This window comes from Aristolochia californica, unplaced genomic scaffold (assembly GCF_029961685.1).
Source record: "Aristolochia californica isolate CCGP_79_NKW_82.1479 unplaced genomic scaffold, dmAriCali1.0.hap1 SCAF_6, whole genome shotgun sequence".
NCBI classification, from domain to species: Eukaryota; Viridiplantae; Streptophyta; class Magnoliopsida; order Piperales; family Aristolochiaceae; genus Aristolochia; species Aristolochia californica.
Window position 1 is genome coordinate 42287538 of NW_027182257.1, and position 25819 is coordinate 42313356.

At 37.5% G+C, this 25819-nt stretch overlaps 3 protein-coding genes across 3 annotated transcripts; 1 reads left to right on the top strand and 2 right to left on the bottom strand.

The window, feature by feature from the left end:
- Positions 1 to 148: 148 nt before the first annotated feature.
- On the bottom strand, positions 149 to 9603 carry LOC137934584 (F-box/LRR-repeat protein 17-like). The gene is made up of 11 exons (XM_068779012.1): positions 9009 to 9603; positions 8150 to 8251; positions 3249 to 3393; positions 2952 to 3136; positions 2148 to 2252; positions 1896 to 1993; positions 1582 to 1814; positions 1209 to 1275; positions 1004 to 1089; positions 687 to 785; positions 149 to 570 (listed from the first exon to the last, which is right to left on the bottom strand). The coding sequence occupies exons 1-11, from the start codon at positions 9533 to 9535 to the stop codon at positions 511 to 513; spliced, it is 1707 nt and encodes a 568-aa protein (XP_068635113.1). The 5' UTR covers positions 9536 to 9603; the 3' UTR covers positions 149 to 510.
- A 1293-nt stretch (positions 9604 to 10896) lies between these two features.
- On the top strand, positions 10897 to 13570 carry LOC137935036 (large ribosomal subunit protein mL102 (rPPR5)). The gene has a single exon (XM_068779672.1). The coding sequence runs from the start codon at positions 10966 to 10968 to the stop codon at positions 13252 to 13254; it is 2289 nt and encodes a 762-aa protein (XP_068635773.1). The 5' UTR covers positions 10897 to 10965; the 3' UTR covers positions 13255 to 13570.
- A 6008-nt stretch (positions 13571 to 19578) lies between these two features.
- Positions 19579 to 22587, bottom strand: LOC137934657 (pentatricopeptide repeat-containing protein At5g66631). Its single transcript, XM_068779110.1, has one exon. The coding sequence runs from the start codon at positions 22500 to 22502 to the stop codon at positions 20592 to 20594; it is 1911 nt and encodes a 636-aa protein (XP_068635211.1). The 5' UTR covers positions 22503 to 22587; the 3' UTR covers positions 19579 to 20591.
- Between the last annotated feature and the right edge of the window lie 3232 nt (positions 22588 to 25819).

The following is a 25819-nucleotide window of genomic DNA, read 5'->3' on the forward strand; positions in this document are numbered from 1 at the left end:
TTCTGCTTGCGTTTCTCCGGAAATTCACCGGAAAGATAATGTTCTGGTTGAAGATGACGAGATTCTGAATCTGAGTTTTGATGAGTTCCTTCGTCTTGGGAGAGGTGCTCTAGACGTTAGCTTTGAGGGAACACTGAATGATCAGATGAGAGGATTCTATAGAAGAGGATTTGATAAAATTATTTCTGTTACAAGTAAAGAGTAGGTTGCTAGTTTGAAGTAAATTAAGTCCACCCTTGAACCAGTTGTCTCAATAAACTATCATGAGAGATTATGCTTTATTTCAAAAGAGGAAGTAAAGGCAAGTTGAACTCATGAGAGCTCAAGCCACATTATTTAAGAGAAAAAGGTTCTGTCCTATATAACAAACATACATAGGCTTGTGGATGTGGCAAGCATATACATGCGCCATCACATTCTCCACACTGTAAAACCCATTTCAGTTTTCCAGGGCAAAGCCTTTTACACTAAAGAATTACTTAGGGGTGCAAAAAAGGAGGGGCATGCTTATCAATTAACATGTATGTTGCACCTCGACTGCAAGGCCTTGCCCTTCTCATCATCAGAAGGCTGCAAAAGGGCAGAGTAACTTCAATGAGTTGAGAAATGAGAAGGAAAAGGAAATACATTCCAGGACCTATTGCAAAATTAAAACATGTTGATTTTATGGTAAATGTGTTTTTCACCTGTTGAGAGGGAAAACACGGGACAAGGACCCTCTTAGAACCATCTGCTAGGCGTTTGCAAGGAAAATGGCCCATTTCAGAGATAAAATCATTGACAATCTGCAAGTATATCAAAGATGAATCAGCTGAAGAGAAGGAAATGATTACAGTTCTTATAAAATATAATTTTATAACATCCCCAAAGTTCAGAGGCACCTTGGAAGACAATTGAAGAACTTTAGTTCAACAAAACCGACGATTGGGGGAATTGACTCCTGACTTTATTTATGTTAATAATGGGAACTGATAGTTTTGGTATTTGCATGTTGCTTTTTTACCTGATTATGGATTGCTCCAATTAGAACATCTCCACATCCAACAGCATACACATTTTCCAGACTGGGGCATTGAAGCAATAGCCTTGCTGTAACAGAATTGTGAACCAAGATTTAAACATGCCACCAATAGTTTAAGGCAAACATCACCTACCCATAAGATTCAACTATCAATTTGCAATTGATAAAACAGTATAAAGCCCTTTACCTGGATGCAAGTTTGTACAAGAGTTGAGATTAAGATCATTCAACTCTGGACAGTTCAGACATAAGGCCTACAATCCAGAAAAAACACATCAGAAACAACAACAAAAAGAGAAAATTTGTGAGGCAAACTAGTCCAACCATTTTCCAAGGAAGAAAATAGTCCAACTAGAAAAACAATATCCCATATTTTGGAGTTCAACAAGGCCAATGGATTCGATACCCACCTTGCCATTCCAGGAGACTTTTTTATCAATATTAGGCAAGCCAAGTGTTATATTATAGGGATCAGAAAGCATAATGTTCGCAAAATTTGTTAAGTATTCAATTCTAAATAAGAATATTTAAAAAAGAGTGTTTGAGGCATAGTGACATACATCTAAACCAGAACAACCCCATAGACTGAGTTTTCTTAACCTCCCATGTTTGATTATCAGTTTCTGGTACATAGGATGATGCTTTACTTTAGGAACTCTCTCCTCATAACTTGGTTCACTGCTGCAGCTGTCCTGTTCAGTGGTTAAGTCTTCGCCACTAGGATCACTTATGGTCATTCCACAGTCAATAAGTTGTAAGTAAGGCAATTGAGCTGTAGCAAATTGGATGCCACCTGACAAGAGCAATGTAGACTAATGAGCAGCCATGTAAATATTGTAAATAAAAAATACAAAAGAAATGGATAAATAGTTACTCGAAGTAATATTAGGACAATGTGCAAGAGAGAGTCTTGATAGAGTCTGGGGGAAAACATTGCAGATCATGCCAATCCCACTGTCACTAACACTAGATCTGAAATCAGAAACAAAGTCATGAGCAACCACTTGTACACTGTAAAACAAATGCAGTCATATAGTCATTTTATCATAGTAAATAGCTAAGCAACATTTCACATGAATGATAAACAAAATCCATTAAACAATTTTCTTACAGGAATTTCACATACCCACTTAGATCAAGTAATTCCAGATTTGTATAACTTGATGCAATAGCAGCCACAGATGCATCAGTGATTTCTGTACCTAGTACCAGTGATAGCATCCGCAAGTCCCTGCAGCAGGATAGGAAAAGTCAAAAGCCAAAAAGAAAAGAATACAGATTGAAGTTAAAAGAGTCAATGCTGCATAAAGGGTTTGGTACCTTCTAGTTCGTTTACACTAAAGAGAAAATATTTTAAATCAAAGATAAATATTCACCATGCATATCATGTTTCCGGCTTTAATTTTTAAATGACACTGTAACCTAGATGTGAGGCCTGAACAAGCTTTTCATGCACTTCCTACATGTTGGGTCCTCTATCAGCAAATGGAGTGCTCAGGGCTTGATTAGTTCTTCCTGTAATTTTCGGAGTATATTTCTTCCACTTTAGTACAAATAAAGCAACGGATGCTTATGGAAGCTGTAGCTGGCATTTTCTTCAAAATGCCAAGCAATGAGCAACTCCAATAATCAGCAGAATTATGTGTACACATTTGTTTCCAAAATGAATGTATTTCTAATAATATGGAGTTATAAGACACTCTCTTGCATGTCCTTAGTACTGTTACCAATTAATAGTAATAATTTATGCTGTATTATAAACATTTGAAAGCTCATGGGGATCCTTAAATAAATAGAAGAAACAACATGACAACACAATGTTAAAGTAGTTACTGGTTACTGTTGTAGATTATTCTGCTTGAGAACACCTTCGCATGGTTCAGACATGGTTCTAACAGTGAATTAGCTTGCTTGAGAAAAAAAAACTAACCTCAGGTTTGTTTGGGCCAGGGAAAGGACAACATCATGTGATAGCCGAACTGACGCTATATGCATATTTCTCAACCTTGGGCAGGTTCTTCCAAAACTGTTCACCATCATAACAAGATCAGTTGAATCATTTTCTAGGCAGGAGAATTCCAAAGAGAGTTCCTTCAACTTTGGGCAGTTGATAGCCTATATGAAACAACAAATGGGTATAAGATGATGCTTGATACCGGGACAATATCAAGAGATAAGATAAATCCATCAAGTACATATCAGGGGGACTTGAAGGAACAAAACTTACTGTTCTTGAAATGGATTGAAGATCTGAAAGCCAAAGAGTTGAAAGACTTGAAGAACAGATGTTAAGAAAACCAAGGTTAGTGCATCCTTCAATTTTGAGGGTAGAAAGGCATCTTTTTTCGGCAACAAAACGACCCAACTCATCCCTGTAGCAAAAATTCCATAACATAAAAGCTATTTAACAATAGAAGAGTTTAACATACATGCACCAACGATGAGGGCAAACCAATAAAGCTATGTGCATAGATAAATAGATCGGAATAAAACAATAGATCAAGACATCCTTCCGTACAAAAGCCATATTTGTTGATAATGTATGCAATAAAGCCTGAACAAGTAAAATAAATAACATAATATATCCAGCTCAGATTGCTTGTGCAAGCAAGTAGCAGACAATGAAGAGTCACCACCATCACAAAGTTGGATTTGCAAATTCTGCAAGCTATTTGGAGGCTTTGCCCTTCTATCTCAGACATTGAGACTTGTAGAGGCCAAACTACTTGCACTTGAGACAATGGATGTGGAATTTGTCCTTCTTTCTTTCTTCCTTTTGTGCATTTGCTTGACCATTGGACTGTCTGCTCGTCTTTCTTGAGCTAGACAACTTGTTTTTGTTTCCCCCCAATGTTAATTAACTCTACAACACCATCCACTGTTGACTTTATGTTCTCTAAGAAACTTTGCTCATGTACTTGTAGAGAACTCAACTCGTCAACTAACAACTGAAACAGATCCGTCGACACTGTGATAACAGTAGCTCTTCATTGTCTGATCCTCTCACACATAGGCAATCTAGGCCTGATAACTCTCCCTGTCTTCAATGTTAGAAGACAAGGTTTTGCATCACCAACCATCGATAATCTCATTCATAATTCAAATTTAGTGAGTCTTGCAACTACAATGATTACCTCATTGAAACCCTCTTTTTTTTTCTCACTATTGTTATTTAATCAACTAGATGGGCTATCCCAATGACTAGATGTCACCATTGCTTGGAAGCTTGAGTTAACTCAATCTTCTAGTATTTGACCTCAAGTCAAATTGAGATCATATCGTACTTTGTGTAAATCTGCAAAAAATTCCATCCAATTGTCCCACTCTGATACTAGGAAATTTTGCTAGCAAATGTTGGACAAGACCTTAAATAGGTTCACGCCCTTGTACATGTGCACACACTTAACCAAAGTGTGTTGTGATTATCGACACAACAACAACTGAAAGAAGAAAAATGAAAAGAAAGAAGAAAAACAAGAAGATAAAGGAGAGAGAGAGATTTACTTTACAAGGCACAAATATTCTAACAACTCATATCGCGTATATTATAAAGACTGTTTTTGGAGAACATTTTGCTTTCATTTTCATATGAAACTTGTGAAGTTGGGTCCAAGGCCCATCTCAAAATAACTACCCAACTTAAAAAACCTATTTCCCAACTAATAAGCTCAAAATCTTTGTATTCACAAATCCATGTGAGCCTATTCCTCAACACTCCCCCTCACATGTAGGCCCACTTTTGTGGCTCTACAAGTGGATAATTTAGGTGTATGCCCTCTTTTGTAGCTCTACAAGTAGATAATTTTAGGTATAGGCCCTCTTTTATGGCTCTACAAATAGATAGTTTAGGTGTGTAAGCCCTCTTTTGAGGCTCTACAAGTGAATAGTTTAGGTGTAAGCCCACATACGAGTACATGCTCTGATACCATGTCAAGTTGGGTCCAAAGCTCATCCCAAAATAACTAACCAACTTAAGAGACCTCTTTTCCAACTAATAAACTCAAAATCTTTGTACTCACTAATCCATGTGAGACTTCTGAAACAACAATGTAGATGAAAAAAATTTGCTTTACTACTGCTGTAATCTCGGGCTTCATCTCGACAGAAGGTGTAGACGCTTTAGTAGTCTAGCATCTTTCTCTTACTCTGCTTCTACCCAACAACGAAGAAGACGAAGACAAACAGATTCCCTTCGCTTTGAAATCAACAATAACATAATCAACTCAGGAACAAGAGAGTCAGACCCTTCGACCCATGAACAAGAGACCTATCAGCCTCTGGTCAACGGCAACTCAATCTTCAAAGGACATACCAACCTTGAGAACAATTGTTCAAGCCATATCTAGAACCGAAAGCCATTGAACGAAACACAATTGTCTCAACTTAACAACAAAGACAACAAAGAATGATCAAAGATAACATACCATCACCAACTAGGGAGCAAAGACACTTCTATTCAGCAATCTCTAAGCACGTCAATGAGACATGAGATACTACTGCAAAGAAAAATAACCAAGGGACTATGGATAACATATCCAATTCATTAGCAACAATTCAATAGTAGCAAAGGAGACTAGGTTTTTGAAACTTGATAGCAGGATTTCAAAACCACTTTTCAGCCATGTAACTAGTTAGATAAGCAGCAAGGTGAAAGACAGTCATACGAGAGCACCTTTCCGTGTTTCTGAATCCTAACACGAACAAGTCTCACAAGTAGTACGTTGTGAAAGACAATAAGGCATGGTTGAGAAAAAAATAACTAATCTATTCTAATAGAATGTAACACAACTCTTCAACTAGTTCCATGTAGTTTTACTGCTTTAATACCATGTTGATTTTCATGACTCTGTAAATTACATCTTGGGTAAAGAAGAGAAGGAAGAAGAGGAGAGAAGAATGCATACGTTAGTCCAAACGTTCCTCCTTAAGTTCTATTTATAAATGATAAAAGTATTAATATTATAATAATACTTTTCACTCTAGTACAAGTGAAGAAGAGACAAAAACCATAAACTAATTACATCAATAACACTCCAACATATTCATATCTTCCAACACTTCTCATGCCGGGAGGTAATGACAATGATCCCAACTTAAAATAGATAACATAGATGTAATAATAACCTCCTCCATCATGGTGTCCCAAGGATAAATATGAAACCGGGCACAAACTCTCAAATGGTAGAAATGGGTAATAAAACATAAAGTGAAACAAACCTCAAAGGATTTTGAACAAATATAGTGATAATAATCACTAAAGTAGATAATGCCTATCATTCACAAGACGGCGATAAAAACCCAAGGGTACCAATTAAAAGTCGCAATGAACTTAAAAGCACCCATAAATAAAAAAGACCAACCAGAGCAACACACCAAATGGTTGGCCAAAGAGGGCAATGGGAGTCAAATAAAGGACGGTAGGAGAAAGGCTACCAAATAATAAAGGGTCATAGATAATGAAAAGGAAGATAAGATAAAGAAGTCAAGGTCATCATATGTTTTATTTTCCTAAGTAATTCAAATTCTTCATCATATGAACCGATGCCGATAACAATCAATAAATAATGAACTCGAGGCAAGCAACCGAGGAGTTGTTCATCAATAATAATGTTTCAATCAAAGATACACAATAGCAACTGCAGTAATGATTCAATGCCCAAATAACACATACCAAATATGTAATTATATAGCAGCGGATAACCGATAAATAATGAAAGTCCTTAAGAGTAATCAGGACACATGAAATGATTTGTATCAAATCCATCCTTGAATAAGGAAGTCGTGCACCAAATAATAATTTGAGGATAATCCAAGGTAATAATCAAGTTGAAGTTAAGGAACCGAGTCAAGGGGACAAGTCAAGAGTGAGTGAGCCCGAGTTAAAAGACTGAGTTATATTGAGTAGGTTTCAGACCAATATAGTCAAGTCAATAGCCGAGTTGTGGGAGGAATCGGTATAGTACTCAGGACAAGAACAAGTATACTAGAGGAAAAGAGCAAGTAGGTCAGGATAAACCAATTAACTTGATATTGACAACAATATACTCGGATTAATGGCAGTAAGCCAGATTAGGATTAGTATAACTTTTGCAAAATACTCTCAATAGCAATAAGATCCGATCAGGATCAATAAACTCGAACTAATATGAAGAAGAGATCTTCTGCAAAGATAAACTTCTAAAGATAGTAGTGAGCCGAAGATGAGGTGACAAATCAGCGTATAACTTCTGAAATTAACCTTCCAGCAAGTCATACATGATACCAGCTCAAGATGGAATGGAAAGCTGCGATGAACCAGCTCAACAACTCCAAAAATAAACCAATCGGTAGAGTGAGGATAGACAAAAAGCTTCTCTTTTTGGAAATTTGATCTAGCTACTATAAACAGCAACGAATGACAGCAGTAATTAACTTGAATGGAGATTAAGCAGTAGTAATTCGTATGGCTCAAGAGATCAATTCGGAACGGGCAGCAGGAATAAGCTGAGCAGATACAGCTTCCGTCCAAGATAACAACAACAGAGATAAGCTCAGCAATCTGTTGCCAATCTGTGATTAATGCTGGTTCCAGAAATAAACCAAACACCAGCGAAGATGAAGCTGTCTTTGGTGCTGAAAAGACTTCCAAGATAAATTGAACTCGAACACTTTTTCTTGGGCATTCAACAACCATTACAAGGCAATTTTAACACAACTAGGAAACCTAATATTCCTACATCAAACAAAATTCTAATTGGGGCATGAGTCATGACTTCCAATAGCCTCCCTTGAACCAGGACTATTACATCAAGCTAACTACCTCAAGCATCTTCTTGAACTTCAAAGAGAGATTTCTGCCTTCAATGGGTTGGTAAAAATATCAGCAATTTGCTCAGTCCAATAAAACTCACACATTGGCTCCTCTTCATTCACTAGATCCCTAATGTAATAATACATGATGTCTATGTGCTAGCTTCTCCCATAAAATCTAGTATTCCATAATCGGGATGGAACATATATGGACTGCATTCATAGAAAAGACAGAAAATTATTTCTTGAAAAAAAGATCTTCCATATTACTGAAATGCCACAGACAGTTACAAGTAAAAGTAAAACGTAGTCCCCATAAAAATGTTGAGCGAAACATACCCAGATATCCAATTAACTGCATTTTCAGCTGTTCGGATCTCCAGAGATTCCAGATTAGGGCATGAGAAAGCTATGCAGGCCAATAATGTTGCATCTAAGTCACTGCCATATCCATCAGAAACAAAAAAAATTAGTTCATTGAGCTATCAATAATCTAGAACCATGTATCTTTCCGTAACAAATTAGGAGAATTTTTTTCAGGTACCTTCTCTTTTAACTACTTTAAGAAAATTCAGAAACAAAAAACAAAAAACAAAAAACAAAAAAAGCAGTGTATCTCTTCAGTAGTTCAGTTTGGTTTTGAAATTCATTTGATTTTATTCGCAAATACGACGAACAGAATTTCAAAATAAACAAAAAATAATAATAATAATAATAATAATAATAATAATAATAATAATAATAATAATAATAATAACGCAAGAGTGAGGAGAAGAAGCAGTAGATTCAAGACTCATGCAAAACAATTTTTTTTTGGAAAAATGTCGTTGAGATCATAACAACATTGTGAATCAGAACAGACGCAGCATAGACTCTCGTAATTTTATGTGCATTTTTTCCAGAAATCTTCCTTCCAACACTTAAAAAATAGAAATACCATGGCGATATGAATAACTAGAATAAGTCAATAAGATTGGGGAATAGCTGGAGAACAAGAAAGTGTGACCCATCGACCCCAATCTTAGCATCAAAATGCTTACTTTTTATCTTCTTTTGAAAAAAAAAAAGAAGCTTATTACCATTATCAAGAGGGGTTGCATTTTGTTGTGTTTAGTCATTCGTTAGTTACGATGGGTACGACTTCTTGCAGAATCAAAACTGCCCCATAATGAAGAAGGGAATCCCAAAAGTCCCCAACCTTTCCATTCTAAGCGTGAGACTAAGAAGCCCGGTACATTTCTGCAGCAGCGAGCCAACGGATCCGAGCCTAGACCTAGGCGGGACACGGAGCCTAAGCTCCTCCGTGGAACGCCACAGTCGCCTGGCGCAGTCCCTCCATCCGCGGCAAACCTGCGCGGCCGACAGCAGCGATTTAGGCCCCGCCCGCCGGAGGACCTCCACAAGGCAGCTCCAAGGCAGCGGCTCGCAGGCATCTGATTCCTCGTCGTCCGACACTGGCTCTACATGATCGACAACCTCATCGTCGTCGAACGAGAGAGCACGACGGAGAAGGTGATGTTGACCAGACGGTGAGGACTGGTAGTAATCCAACTGCGTCTGGCGGAGCCGAGTCGGAAGAGGAACAGGGTTGGTGGGATCCACAGTAATATTGCAGCTGTGACCTTTCTTCGGAAGGCCGCAGCGGCCGCAGTTGTAGTTCCCCCGCTTCTTGCCGTGCTTCAGAGAAGCAGCGTCGGTTTCAGGGGAGAGCTGCCGCTGCTGCATTTTCCGCTTTCTCTCTATTCCTCCTCTCTCACCAGAGAGAGAATGGAGATTAGAGAAAGAAGAGGGTGGGAGGGGAGAGAGCCGCTTTGGGAAAAAAAAAAACCAAACGAAGACGCTGCCGCTTGTTTGGAAGGCGCGGGAGACGAGGGTTAATTTCGCGCCATTTTTCCTCTGATCCTCCCTCGGAAACTTGAAACGGAGCGTGGGTACATTGAATTACGAAAGTACCCTTGCCTCAAATTTCGGAGTCGTTGTCTTTAACTCTCCTTCCTACCCGTGTCCTTTGCGGTTTGACCTACAAACAAAGGAAAAGTAAAAATATCTGACAATGGAAACTACAATAATACCCCTCAAGCGAAATCCGGCAAACGTGTCCGTAACCGCAACCTCAAGTGGGGCTCACCTTTCAGAGTCCTGGCACCATGGAATCCATTTTTAGACACGCACAAACAATATCGAGGTGAGAGCATAAATTTGGTGGTCCGGCGGGTTACGGGAGATGTTTTGGTAAGTTAGCAAAACGAGGGTTAGTTTGGTCTCTTTATGTTTGACAGAGGAGGTAGACTGATTCCGGCTGTCGCCTGTCGGTCAGGTGAGACAGCAGCGAGAATGACTTTTTTGAGGTTTAAAATGTCTTATTTAGTTTGTAAAAGACTTTAATCTTAGGATTTGGCTTAATAGACTTCAAATAAATAATAAATATATTTGTCAATAGTATTTATTCTATTAAAAAATAATAAAATTAGAAATTGAGGGATCCACAAGGGTTAAACTATCGATCGTCTTTGAGTTTTGAATAAATAAGAGTAATTATTAACCAACTAAAGAGATAATTGATGAGAGTAATTAGAGTAACAGATATTTTCATAAAAAAATCTATGTTAATGAATCGGCTTACAAACTAACAAGTCGAGTTTGATTTGTTATACTTAAAGATCTTTATTTCAAGTTTAAACTCAAATCAAGTTTAAATAAAAACTAAACTGAAATTACCTCAAACGATTTGTGAGCCGATTTGACTTAGTACCGTACCCCTGGTTATCAAGAGGGGTGGGTCACATTTGTAGTGTCAAATAAGGGAGGAGTGCCTACTAGAGGAAGCAGTTGGGTTTCATGAGAACAAGTTCAAGTCAAGTTAACTAAATAGGGGATAATATATATATATATAGATATATATATAAAAGTACATATAAATAATAATAATTTTTTAAAATAAACCGTATAAATTAAACCAAGCGGGTTGGTTTAGGGTTCCTTAAGGAACCGGACCGGCGGCCTGTTCGTTTCGAGGTTCATCGGACTCGTTTGTTAAAACATAAAACCCTAAGAACTTAAAAAACCCTTCTTCCGTTTCAGCCATTCTGGGACGGTACCAATGGAGTCATCTGTCTTCTTTGGTTGACATGTAAATCCCACCTCCGTTCCGAACTATGGCATTCATTTCTCATTCAGCGTCCAGAGCTACTCCAACACTCTGGAAATCCAGAACATATCCTTGGTTTTCCCTGTTTCATTCTCTAGATAGTCCTCATGGCTTCTGTACCACTCCATCCACCGATCCTCCTGGCGCCGCCGATCAGAATCCGGCCTCTGGGGAAGAAGGTCATCCTGTCGATCAGACGACCGCCCCGAAATTCAATGCCCCCCTGCGGGAAGGAAGTATCCCTCCGAGGCTTCCAAGAGGTAAGCGTCGAAACCATGAGAAACTAGAAGATATAATATGTCGAATGATGTCGCAAAGGGCTTGGACGACCCGTTTGCAGAATTCCATTCGGGCTCTCGTCCCTCAATTCGATGACTCCCTAGTGTATAACGTATTGCACGGTGCACGTACCGCGGATCAAGCGCTGAATTTTTTTCGGTGGGTCGAAAGGATCGGATTTCGTCATGATAAAAATCTCCATTTTAAAATAATTGAGACCCTTGGTCGTGCTTCGAAGCTTAACCACGCTCGGTGTATTCTTCTCGATATGCCGAAGAAGGGTGTTGAGTGGGACGAGGACCTGTTTGTTGTGATGATCGAGAGTTATGGAAAAGCAGGCATCGTTCAAGAGTCCGTGAAAATGTTTCAAAAGATGAAGGAACTGGGCGTTGAGCGAACTGTCAAATCTTATGACACTCTCTTCAAGGTTATCCTACGCCGTGGCAGGGAGCAGATGGCAAGAAGATACTTCAATGCTATGCTGAGGGAAGGAGTAGCGCCCACGCGGCACACCTACAATCTGCTTATTTGGGGTTTCTTCCTCTGCTTGAAATCGGAAACCGCATTTAGGTTCTATGAAGATATGAAGACTCGAGGATTTTTGCCCGATGTTGTTACTTACAATACTGTTATTAATGGGTGTTGTCGAATCAAGAAGCTGGATGAGGCAGAGAAGTTCTTTACAGAAATGAAAGGAAGAAATTTAGCTCCAAATGTGATTACGTACACAACGATGATAAAAGGGTATGTGTCTGCAAGCCGTGTTGATGATGCTGTGCAGTTAGTTGATGAAATGCGTGCTGCTGGAATTAAGCCAAATGATCATACATTTACAACTTTGTTACCAGGTTTATGTGATTCTAACAAAATGGCTGAAGCACGAAAGATTTTGAAAGAGGTGGTAGAGAGACATCTTCCACCGAGAGATAATTCCATCTTCTTAAGATTGATTTCTTGTATGTGTAAATCAAGAGATTTGGATGGTGGAGTTGCCGTTCTTAATGCGATGATCAGGCTGAGTATCCCCACTGAATTATCCCACTATGGGTTGTTGATTGAGAATTTCTATAAGGAAGGAATGTATGACAGAGCTGTCAAACTGTTGGACAAAGTCATTGAAAAGGGAATCTTGTCGAGCCCTTCAAGTGCATCACAGATGGAGGCCAGTGCTTATAATCCAATGGTTGAGTATTTGTGTCAAAATGGTGAGACAAAGAAGGCTGAGGTGTTATACAGGCAGTTGATGAAAACGGGTGTTCAAGACTCTGTTGCTTTCAACAATTTGGTTCGTGGTCATTGCAAGGAAGGGGCTCCTGAATTGGGTACTGAGATTTTAAATATAATGCAGAGGCGAGGAGTTGCATCTGATGTGGAGTCTCATGAAGCTCTTGTTGATAGCTTTTTAGAGAAAGGAGAACCAGCAGATGCCAAAACTGCTCTGGATGGTATGATGCAAAATGGCTATGTTCCAAGTCCGGCTCTGTTTAGGTCAGTGATGGAGGCTCTATTTAAAGATGAAAGAGTTCAAACAGCAAGCCGGGTTATGAACAGTATGATTGAAAAGGGTGTGATGGAGAACATGGACTTGGTTTCAAAGATTTTGGAGACACTTTTCTTGAGGGGCCATGTTGATGAGGCACTTGGACGCATCAATTTGTTGATACACAATGGGTTTACTCCTGATTTTGATGGGCTTTTGACTGTTTTATGTGAGAAAGATAAAAGAGTTGCAGCTCTTAAGGTATTGGACTATGGCCTGGAAAGAGACTGTAGTATTAGTTTTTCAAGTTATGAACGGGTTTTGGATACTTTGCTAGCTGCTGGGAAGACCCTTAATGCTTATTCAATAATGTGCAAGATGATGGAGAAGGGAGGGGTTACTAATTGGAGCAGTGGTGAAGAACTTATTAGGAATCTCAACGCTGAAGGTCATACAAAACAAGCAGACATCCTTTCAAGGATGATCAATGGGAGTGGTGGAAAGAAAGGAAGGAAAGTTGTAGTGACTGCAAATTAACATTTTCTCCTTCTGTTTCTTTTCCTTTTTCTCTCAGTCTCGGCAAGAACTGAAGTTTGAAGAAAGAAATTTTTGAACGTGGCCTGCTGTAGTGAGTTAGTTCTTGTCTTTTTCTCACTTATGTTCGCATGAGATTGGAAACGAGGATTAAAATTGCAGACAGTGGGAGCAGCAGAACTGCTCTTGAGTTGCTGTCTAATAATACGACAGCCTGATTTTCAAATTTTGGCAGTTTCTTTTTCATGTTCCATGTGGAAAACTTGAATGATGTCTAGCCATTGGCAAACTCTTCTTCCTACTAAATTTAATAAAACATTTATTTATTTAAATTAATAATTTTATTATTATTATATAGTGGATGATTATTTTGTAAGAATAAAAGTTTATGTTATTTGATAATTTTTTAATTAACTCATTTGGAAAGCTCATAAATTCTCTGGGCTTCCATTGACTCAAGGAATAGGTTTGACTGGACATCTTTTTGATAATTTAATAGTCAAATTTATTTTATTTAATAAAAATGATTTTTAAGTTTGAATAATTAACCAATAATTACTAAACAACCCTTTTTTATTAGTTATCTCATCATAAAATTTTATTTTATTAATAAATTATTTAAAAAAATTATACTGCACTTGCTATAAGGCACACTAATAAGGAATTTCCTCTCTGCAATCTTCTCTTTCTTTATTCTTCTGAGACGACCCACTGGTACCCAAGGAAACTGGTTTATAGATTGTCAGCTGAAAACTATATATTACAGGCATCTGTCCACCTTTGAAATAAGAACTACCAAGAACATGGATGACCAATACACCATGAATTCAGAATTGTTTCACAGATAAAACTCTAAGCAATTCTAATTACAGAAGAAAAAAAAGCCAAGTGAACAAGCCAAAGTGTTTGTCTTGAAAAAGTTTGCTGTGTTAAATGTATTTTCTTCCAGTCATGGATTAATTATATCAAGTGAAATAGGTATTGTTGGATATTTTAGATAAATAACTTTTATTTGTTGAGCAAGCCTGATATGTTTAAAAAACAAGTTTCTACCAAACAAACAGAAGTGCAGAATGTTATAAATCTCAAATATTTGAAGTTGCATCAGTAATTTAAGATAATAACCATGAGGCCAATTTGAGTGCATCTCAACAAGAGTTTCAGATACAGAGATGCTTAGCTACTTGGCAACTCTAAAGTGCTGATTTGCATGGTTATAATTACTACACCACAGAAACATGTTAATAAATACAGAAAATAAACCAATCTGTATGAGGGAAAACCGGAACAAATTTCTGGATGTTGTCTTTTGCAGCCATCATTTGGAGCATTTGAGCTAGCACTGCATGGTACCTCCTTCATCACTGGATCTATCTCTTGGAAAATTGGGGCAAACATCAATCATATTGACCATCCCATCTCCACTGTCTCTGAGTGGGTCTTCCCCCTTGTGAGTTCATTGAAGTTTAATTTGGGCAGTAATTTGTGGGGGGAATCCAGGCCCTGTTGGCTAGACAGGAGTCAACCAAAACCCTGATCCTGGTTTTCTCTGCTTCATTCGGTCAATGTAATATTTCGGGGCAGAGTTGATGGCTCTCCTCCAGGGCCTCGGGCTCAATGTCAGCCGCTTCTCTACCCTCTCATTGCTAAATCGGACTCTTCAGTTCTTACCAATTGAGCCACTCAGAGCAAAAACCCACCATGCAGATTTTTTATGTACTTTGTTGAGTTAGAGGTTATCTGTAGTACCTGTTGCATGGCTAGAGAGGGCATCGACAAAACCTCGATGTTGGATTTTCCCTCCCTCTTTGATTCTCTGTACTCTTTTCTTTTGCCTCCTCTTTTTTTGAGCCCTTCTTAGTGAATTCTTCTTTCTAACTGGCCTTAAAGTAAAGAAAATATAAAAAAAAGCAAGGGTTTGCAACAAATCTAACCATAATATTTTGGAAAGGTAGTTGAATAGATCCTGCACACTTGTCCTAAATCCTTACAGCTCACAGTATAGATATTGCCTGCCACAGCAATGAGAAGACAATCTTTAATCTCCTCACATTCTCCTCCAGGCTAGTAGCTTCTCTGAGCCTCACTTCTAGTTGAGGTTCCCAAATTTCCCAGGTACCTGCATTAGTATAACTAAACTGGATTTTGCATTACGAGCACAACCAATCTCCCTTGCTTAATATTCAGAATTTTACCATAGGTTGCCCAAGATAGGAAGACGTTCAACCTCTGGTAGTGCGCGTACAAAACAACTAATTAAGAGGTTACCGCCGACAATCTAACAGGAATAATAGGACTGGGGAATTTGGTATTCCACATCCTCAAGAACCTCCAACTGCCATGCAAGTGCAAGAAAATGCACCGGGAGAATTGGCCCCAATAAGCAGATGCGGTTAACAACCTCTTGTGTCTGCTTTCCTCCCTTTTCCTCTCTAACAGACTTTGTCTATTTAAAACCACCTATCATTGAGGAATTTTACAGGTTGTTTTCTCTTTTTTAATTATGTTATCATCGTTTTGATTACAATCGACAGTCAGTGTTGCTTCCAATTTTGTGGGTAATCTTGGAGATGACTGCTTACTTCCTTGACAACCATGCCATTGAGGTCATCGTCATGCCTATCATCAACAACTTCCCACTAGAATTCGAGAAACTACTGCAAGCATGCAAGGACTGAGGTTGCTTCCGTCTAACCAACCATAACATTCCCTTGACTTTGCTATCGGAGGTGAAATCAGTCTTCAGAAGCCTCTTTGACTGGTCAGATGAGATTAATATCCCGGACGTGAATACTGCATACTGTACACAATGCTGACATTTCATGGAATCCTCTCTGATGACATCCTTGATCATTTTTTCTTCCGGTTAGGTGCAAGTCCTCATGATCACATTCCTTTGCTGCATGGTTTAAATTGACTATATTGACATAATACATTAAAAAACGACAACAAGTTTTAATTATTCTGATGTGATAAAAGTCAAACAATAATTACGGTAGAGAGATGATGTGTACGCCAACCGATTACACGAGCTGGGGATGGAGTAGGGGCGGAAGATAGCTGCGAGCATGGGGCTAACCTGTGATTTGCTCCCAAGGTTGCTCACACCAGTTTAGGATCAACAAGTACCGCTTCATAAAGAAGATTGTGGGATTCATCGGAGATGTCGCGGACACATACTCTAGCTTCTCAACCATACTCCTAGCAGATGATTTTGGTATGGGTCTTCAAGTGTTGGACAAATTCAGCTGCTTCCTGACCATTGATCCTATTCCAGGTTCGCTCCTCATCACCCTCGGAGACGTGGACAAGGTAAAAACTAAAAAGTCACAAACTCCCTGCAATTGAGTTTATTGTTGTTGCAGCCTCCTGAGTATGTTTGTTTCATTCAGGTTGTTATCCTTATCATTCAGCCAACACAACAGTGCTCATAGGTTAGAGTTGGACATGAGGTAGAGATAATTCTGGTCATTGCCAAGGTCATGGAGAAAATGGCAATGAGAGGAGGTGTGCTCATTGTGGGCATACCAACCATTCTTCAGATAAGTGTTGTGATAGATTGGTAAGCCAGCCTGGGCCAATTCAAGTGCTACAAAAGGTGGGCAGTCCATGCCAACTAATCCTGTAGGAATTCTACCCAGTGCACCTAATGAGTTGCAAGAGCTGGCCGAGCTTGTGACTCAATTGATCACTTTTTCACCATTTGTAAACAAGATTATTCCCACTACTATAGCCACTATGGCCAGTTCAGGTATGTGTGCATTTCGTGCAAGTCCAATATCCTTATGGGTCATCGATTCTGGTGCTTCTGCCTACATGTCAAGTGTGTCCAATGTATTTTCTTCACTTAATGAATCATCTCCTTTTAAGAATGTTTTTTTGTATGGAGATTTGTCTGAGGAGGTGTTATATGGAACAACCTCATGGGTATGTTTCTCAGGGGGAGACTGGAAAAGTTTGTTGATTGCATAAAGCTATTTATGGCCTTAAGCAAAGTCCTAGAGGTTGGTTTAAGAAATCCAATCGTGTAGTAATGTTTTTTGGATTTTAGAGAAGTCACTGTGACCACTCCTTGTTTGTTTTGAAGAGGTCCTCTGAAACTGTGGTATTAATTGTGTATTTTGATCATATAACATTATCCGATAGTAATAAAAAGACATTGATAAAGAAAAAGAACATTTCGTAAATCATTTTCAAACCAAGGATCTTGGGACATTCAAATACTTCCTTGGACTAATAGCATGAAGTAGCATGAAGTAAGGTAGGAGTAGCTCTGATTCAAAGAAAATATGTGTGACTAATATGCTACATGAATATGGGTAGTTAGGAGCAAAACCTGTAGAAAACCCTATCGAAGTTGGACCTAACTTTCATGAGGATACTAGTGAGGATAAAACTATGTACAAGAGGTTGGTAGGCAAGCTTATTTATGCCACAATGACCAAACTTGATATAGCCTTTGTAGTGAGTATGGTCAGCAAGTTTATGGAGCAGTCACGATAAATTCATCTAAAAACTGCATTGAGAGTGTTGAGCTATTTAAAAGGTGCACTAGGGAAAGGGTTGTTAATTAGCCATATAGACATTCTTAAATTGTGGGATATTTTGAAGCTGACTATGCGGGTTCACCAAAGTAGATAGAAAGTCCACCTCGGTATATCATGTGCTTGTTGGAGGTAATTTAGTAAGTTGGAAAAGCAAAAAGTAGATTGTTGTTGTTTGTACCAGTGTTGAGGCTTTAGTGAGCTCCTATAGGAGAGATCTGTGAATTGGACTTTCCTGTTGAAAAAACTATGACTGTGTAATGTGACAAGCAAACTATCATCTTCATCGCAAGGAATCATATACTTCATGAAAAGGACTAAACATGTGGAGGTTGATTGTCACTCTATCAAAGATGTTGTTATGAGTGGAGTTTTGATCACCCCCTATATCAAGTCTACTGATAAACTTGGTGATGTATTTACTAAAACTATTAGAAACCAAGATCATGAGATTTTTTTCATAACAAGCTGGTACTTCTAGATATATGTACTCCAGCTTGAGAAGAAGTGTTAAAGTTGTACATGTAGGGTATTTTAGTCATTTTGTATACTTTGTATAAAAAATTGAGGGAATGTTAGCTAGATTAGATTAGTGAGAGAAGTCTATGGTTCAAATCCTATGTTATTTGGGTGTTTGATTACTGAGTTATGGTGTTATGAGGCTTAAGGGGTATTTATGTAAAAATGCTTCAAGTCATGCAATATCCCTAACTAGGTGCTATCCAAAGCACTCTAAGCTTTCTCATCTAACTTTCTTTCTTCTTCTCTCTTCTTTCCTCTCTTATTTTACATCTTTGTACAGTCTCTTCCTGTTCCAAAGAAGATAAACATTTGAGATGTCATAAACTTATGGTACCTCATAAAAATGAATTAAATTATTTATCTTAGTAATATTAGTCCATGTGAATATCAAAGACAGATAAAAACCAAAAGTTCAAGAACCAGTCAAAGCCAAAAATACATGAATGAAAACAGTGTAAACCAGCATAATTGAGATGTCTAAATGGTACGCACATGGTTTCTCCTTCGGACATGCATAATGCCCATTCCCGTGGAAGTAAAATGTTTCATAAACCACATGGAAATAGATGCAAGAACGCCAGAAATCAAAAGAACAAACTACCACAAAATGTAGGTGTATATGATAATTTCTGCCTCAAATATATGCTCCTGTTGTCAACTGAAAACTATATTACAGGCATCTATCCACCTTTGGAATAAAAGCTACCAAGAAATATAGGAAATGGATGAATCACCAAGAATTCAGTATTTTTTCACACATAAACCTCTAAACAGTTATAATCATTGTAAAGAAACAGATGTAAACAAGCTAGGTGATTGTTTGCAAAAGTTTTGCTGTGAGCATGTAACTTTTTTAAGTCAGATGTTAATTATATTAAGTGAAAGAGCTTTTGTTAGATAAGCAAGAGAAATAACTTTTATTGTATAAGCAAGATGCATTGATATGCCTTGATAAGCCAAAGTGCAGATTGTTATTAATCTCAAATATTTGAAGATTTCTCACTGTTGTGCTGGAATAGAAGTCTCCATTAGAAATTTAATATAACAACCATGAGGATGGTTTGAGTACATGTCAACAAGAGTTCTGCATAGTTCGATGCCTACGTTAAACTCAACAGTGCTTGGTCTGAATCGATATACTTACTGCTCCGGAGAAGATGCTAATAATTACAGAAAACCCCAAACAAGCAGAATGCTAGAACAGAAGCATGAAATAATAAGGAAAATAATATCATAAATGACAGAACTTACTTCTGTTTCATGGAAATTGATTCCCCCCCTGTTGAGTATTGCATTTCATTTGGAATACTGTCAACAAAAAGATTTTTAACCTGTGATAAATTACAAATGAGAGGCTGTCCTGTAGTTAATTCTCTATGCGATTTCTGCAACACTAATGAAGAAACTGTTGATCATTCTTATGCTACACTACACGTTCTGCTTTACAATATGGGTTGCGATTCTTAACAAATTTGAGCTCAAGCTATGCTTCCCTGTATCTTGCTCTGATATTAGTCTTCATATTCCCATTTAGAAGCTTCAAAATGGAGGTGGGATCCTCCAGAAAGAAACTATTGCAGCAGTTCCCTGGTTCCTCTGGAAGGAACAAAACAATAGAACTTTCAATGGGGTCTCATCATCAGTAGGGGTTCTTATAGAAAAGATCTACCAAAAAAAAACTAATCTGGTCTTAAACATATCTGTCATCAAAAGACAATGGAAGTTGGTCACTACTTTTTCCAGTCAAACTCAGCCGCAGCAGTGCTCTTGGATCCACCTCCCTCAAATCATCTAGAGCTAAATTTCGATGGTTATTCTTTGGGCAACAAAGGCCCTACATGGTGGGGTTATTAGGATCATAAAGACAGTTCTATATTTTTTTCAGGCCTTATAAGTCATTGGTGATGTGGGGGAAGCAGAAATCATCGCTCTACTTCAATGCATTAAGCTCATCTCTCAGAAATTTTCAGCTCCTTTAGTGGTTGAAGGGGATTCAACAATAGTAATCAGTTGGATGCAAGAATGTTCGGATCTTCCACAGTGTTTTAGATATATGTATGAGAAAATTAAAAATATTTATAATTCATTTCTGATCTCATGGCAGCATACCCTTACAGTTGCCAATAACATTTCAGATTCTCCTGCTCCTCGATGATCGTAGGTGATTCCTTCCCTATTGTATGTTGAGGGTGTCACCTCTCTTGTAATTATCCCTCTGAGCAATAAAAGCCAGGCAAGAGTTTTAATAAAAATGAGAGAGCTTGCAGCATCAACCTAACCACCATCTTTCAGAAAGCAACTTGAATAGATCATGCACATTCGTTCTAAATCCTCAGAGCTTACAGTCCATACATGCCCTGGCACAGCGACGGGAAAACCATCTTTAACCTCCTCACACCTCTCCTCCACGCTAGCTGCCTCTCTAAGCCTTCCTTCTTTCCATAAACTTTTTACAAGCAAACCTTTTGTTACCATATCAGGCTTCAATCCTCTGGTCCACATATCATCGAAAACTCGCAGAGCAAGGGCAGCCCTCTCCTTTCTACAGTAAGCTCGAATAAGTATCTGATACATAAATGCATCTGGCTCTATCGCACTTTGCCTAACCATCCCAAACAAATGCTGAACCATTCGTAAATCCCCTTCAAGTGCAAAATACTGTATTAACCCACAAAATGTTTGAATATCTGGCAGTATTCCCAATAAGACCATCTCATCAAGAAAATCCACAACCTCAGAACTTCTCTTACACTTGACCAGAGTTCGCAAAAGTGAAGAATACAACAGTCTAAGATTGATTTTTGACACAGTTCCACAGATTGAGCCCATTTCACGAAACACTCTCATAGCTGCATCAGCTTCTTTTGACAACCCATAGTAATCTATGACCAATCTCAAAGTAGAGAATGACAAACAAATTCTTTCCCGTTTAATCTTGGAAATGAGGCGATCCACAAACTCAACACGGCCGTGGCGAGCTAGAATTACAATCATTCTTGACACAGTGTAGATGTCATGAGTGAATCCACCAGGCTGAAGAGCAACCCAGCAGAAGAACTCCCATGCTGAATCTGGTTTCTTGAAGGAACGAAGAAGCTTACATACCAAACGTGAGGTCCACACAAACTTCGCATCTTCCAGAACTGAAACCTCACTAGGATTCCAGTCACTTAGTGCACTGGCCAATGCACTTGGGTCTAACCATGGTTTTAATTGAGCCTTGAGGCCTCCTGCATTCTCGTCATCTTCTTCCTCCTCTTCATCATCATCATTATCATCATTGTCATCATCTCTGTTAGGAGTAGAAAACAACATACTCTTGATTCTTTTATCTGGTTCAAAGTCTTGAACAAATTTCCCTGTTTCTTCAACATAACCAGCATCTCTTAATTTTTCAATTGCTGATTGTAAACTCCGGCGAAGCAGAATTCCATCACTTTGCATATCCAACAATAAGTTTTTGACTGCATCATACCGATGAACTGCAGAAAGCGCATTAGCGAGCACCAGGTATTGACGAGAGGTGCGGCGAACTCGCATTGAAGGCAATTTTTCAAATACCTCCATAGCAGCATCCGGTTTTCCTTTAGTTAACAAATGTTCAATGACAATTGTATATGTTCTGGAATTAGGGTTTGCACCTTCTTCAATCATCCTTAAGAACAACATGACGGCAGGCCTATCATGGCCATTTTTGGCATATAAATTCATCATAATATTGTAAGCTTCTGTGCATGGATGTCGTTGATTCTTACTAGAGGCTTCAGAGCAGATGCGACTGAAGATGTTAGTGGTAGAATCAAGGTCATTAGAAGCTGCATACCAACGTAAGAGATCCATCGGAGAAGGTGGAAGAACAGCTGGGAACTCAGAGGCATTCATGGCAGAGATTAGGGTGTGGAGATCCAAGAGGCGACCAGAGAGAGAAAGGCGTTTGGCCATTGCATGGACAGTGCTTTGGGAGAGAAGGTTATTCTGGGGATTGGAAATGGTGAACTTTTTCAAAAGATGGAAGAAGGAAAGAGCTGAATCTGGGGAAGGAGCGCACCGAAGTGCTTGGGTAGCAATGAACGAATCCATACAAGGGAGGAGGCGATCCAGAGAACGTGTTGCATTGGTTCGGAGGTGAACACGGATAGCATCAATTAGTCGCGCACGGTGAAGATAGATTGCAACCTGGTTCATCTTGGGTTGAGAGAAGCGGGAGTTTCTTCAAAAGATCTTGGGTCCCTCGCCCCTACCGGTCGTTCACCTACGGCGAGTACAGGAAACTCCGCGTCTCGAAAGGGGCCGAAGCAGGTGAAGCCAACACATTTTAGAAAGTACAAATATACGAGGCATCCAGGATGAGCAAATTAGCCTTACCGTGTGCATACTGTGTTTCTTATAATTGTTTTCTGCTTTCTGTGCCGAAGCGCTCTGCTCTCTTCAGTAGGATCGAATGAAATGGCTTCCTACGACATATTTCTTATGCAGAGGAAGCAATCCAAGATGCGTTATTTTATTTTTTTTCATTTTTTGTTTTTTAACTGAATTTTTTTATTACTCTCCAAAAAGAGTTTAACAACCAGATCAATGAGTCACCACTTGCTTCGATTGATTTGACTTAGATTTTCATGTATTCCAGTCGAATCTTAAGTTCTAAGTTGAAAAATTCTGATTTTTTCAAACATATCATAGATTTTTCCCAATAAATCTGTAATTTTAATGATTTTTTTTAAAATAAGAAACCATTAATATTTGCTTCATTGATTTTCACAAAAAAAAGTCATTGTTTTTTGTTATTTTCACGAAATCACTAAAAATTACAGTTTTTTCTTAAAAAATTAGTAATATGTTTGAATAGATTAGGTTTTCCCTACATAAACTCGGGGTTTTGTTAGTGCACCCAAAGGGGAAGTAAAAGTGTGTTGGAATATTTATTTGTATTGACCGGGTCAGTCCTTGTATAAGATACATAGGGTTATTTTCCTAACAGGTTCGAGCCTTTTAGTACACTGGTTTTGACATGGTATCAGAACAGGTTGGTCCCGAATTTGTCCTAGGTGTTTTTTTTGGTGAATTTGTCCACGGGTGCTCGACACTCTTTGTCCCGCTCTCTCTCGACCTTCCCTCTTTGTTCTCTTCTCTCTCGACCCTTTTTACTTCCCAACCCTCATCTCTTTGGTCTCTTGCTCTCCATAGTCTGGCCAAACCCTACTTAAATAAACTACAATCTATCTTAATTTATTAATAAAATACCCAATTTAATTATTTATAATATTATATATTTTAAAATTATATTAAATTATTAATTTAAGAGTGATAATTAAGATATTATTAAACTAAGAATTTAATAAGTATTTAGACATTGTAAAAGTAAGTATTCTTGATAATTTTTTAAATTAATAATTTAATTTAGCTCTTAATTATTGTATTATTTTTTTCTTTTCTTTTTGGTTCTCTCCTCGGATTGTTGTGGGACTGCCAAATTTCAAAATTTTATTTAGTTCAGATTATGCGCAGGCCTTGGGTTTTTGTCTGAAGAATAATATACTACAGGACAGGTAATTCACTTCTCTACTTCAGCTTCTTCCACTGGAATCTTGTGAAAACTGCCTTTAGCATTTCCTCTGTCACACACACATATTGATCTTCTGATGCATCTAAAACAGCTAAAAGGTTGTTATAAGCTCTTATTTTTTTCCAGGTTATAAGATTGTCAGCTGCAAACGGGATCTTCCGAGATCTATTATCTGCAATGTTCATGGTGGGAACCCTAAGTTTCTTGAGATTGGAGGAAGATGCATGAGCTGCAGCTAGGGGTGGCATCGAGCCGAGCCGAGCCCGAACCTGCCTATGTTCGAGTCGATCTTGATTTAAATATTTCGAGCCGAGCTTCGAGTCGAGCCTCGTCTCGAGCCTAAAATTGTTATCGAGCTCGAGCCCAACGAGTTCGAGCCGAGCTCGAGCCTCAACATGCATTTCAAACTTTTCAAAAAATATATGTCGAATAAAATGTATATAAAATTATGCATACATTTTATATAAAATTGGGCATGACCTCTACATAAAATTGGGCATAACTTATATATATAATATGTGTATAAGATTGGGCATAACCTCTACTTAAAATTGAGCATAATCAATATATATAATACTTGTATAAAATTTGGCATGACCTTTACTTAAAATTGGGCATAATCAATATACATAATACCTGCATAAACACTCCATAAAATTGTTTATACATTCCATAAACACTTCATGAAATTGTTTATACACTCCATAAAATAATCTAAACACTCCATACACTGCATAACATTATAAATAAACTCCATACAATAATCAAACACAACAAAATTAAATAAAATATCACTATCAATTTACAATCACCCAAATAAAAAATATAAATTCTTTAAATAAAATCATATTACTATTACATACTTACTAGAAAATTACAAGAAATATTTTAAATTTTTCTTAGGAAAATTAAATGGACCTCTTATTGCCTTTTATAAGGAAATAAATAAAAATTAATAATTAATCTAATATATTATTATACTTATCGATAAAATTTTAATCACATAAAATGTCAAACACAAAATTACTATGAAAATTGCGTCATGCTCAAAGTATTATATCATCAACTGTCAAATACTTATTCAAAATTTTTCTATATGGTTTTCTAAACCATCTTGGCAAGAAAATCTTACTTGAAAAATTATAGGATTTTTTAAAAAGAATTTATAATTAGAAAAATATTTTGAAAAAATTCGAGGCACTAATGGTCCCTATATTTCTATTAAAAATGTTTTTTCAACATTTATTGAAAAAACTAGTCTCTGGAAACGTATTTCTACTAAAATATCTTTTCAATTTATTTAAGAGCCATGAGGAAGGGACAAAGAGTTTTTTTTTTTCCTTGTTTATGATCTCGTACGTAGGGGTGGCTTTGAATAAATTATATATAAAATTATGCATACATTTTAAAAAAATATAATGATAGGGGAGGTTCAGGTTTGAATTTCAATAATTGATTAAAATGCACCAATATTAATATTTTTTACTCCAATTGTTGTCTAGCTTGTTTTTTAATTTTTGAATTTGGCCATAATTTATTATGGCCTCCTTAGTGCCCCTAGATAAAAATTTATATTCTAGGAAAAACTAAAAATATTTTTCCTATGATACATATTCCAAAAAAAACCGTTAAATAAAATCTTATTACTATTAGTGACTTATTAGAAAATTATAGGAAATATTTTAAAATTTTCTTAGGAAAGTTATTGTCTCTTCTAGGGAAATAAATAAAAATTAATAATCAATCTAATATATTATTATACTTATCGATAAAATTTTAATTAAATAAAATATCAAACACAAAATTGCAATGAAAATTATTTCATGCTAAAAGTATTACAGCATCAACTGTTAAATACTTATTCAAAAATTTTCTATACAGTTTTCTACCCCATCTTGGTACAAAAAATCTTACTTTGAAAATTATATGATTTTTAATA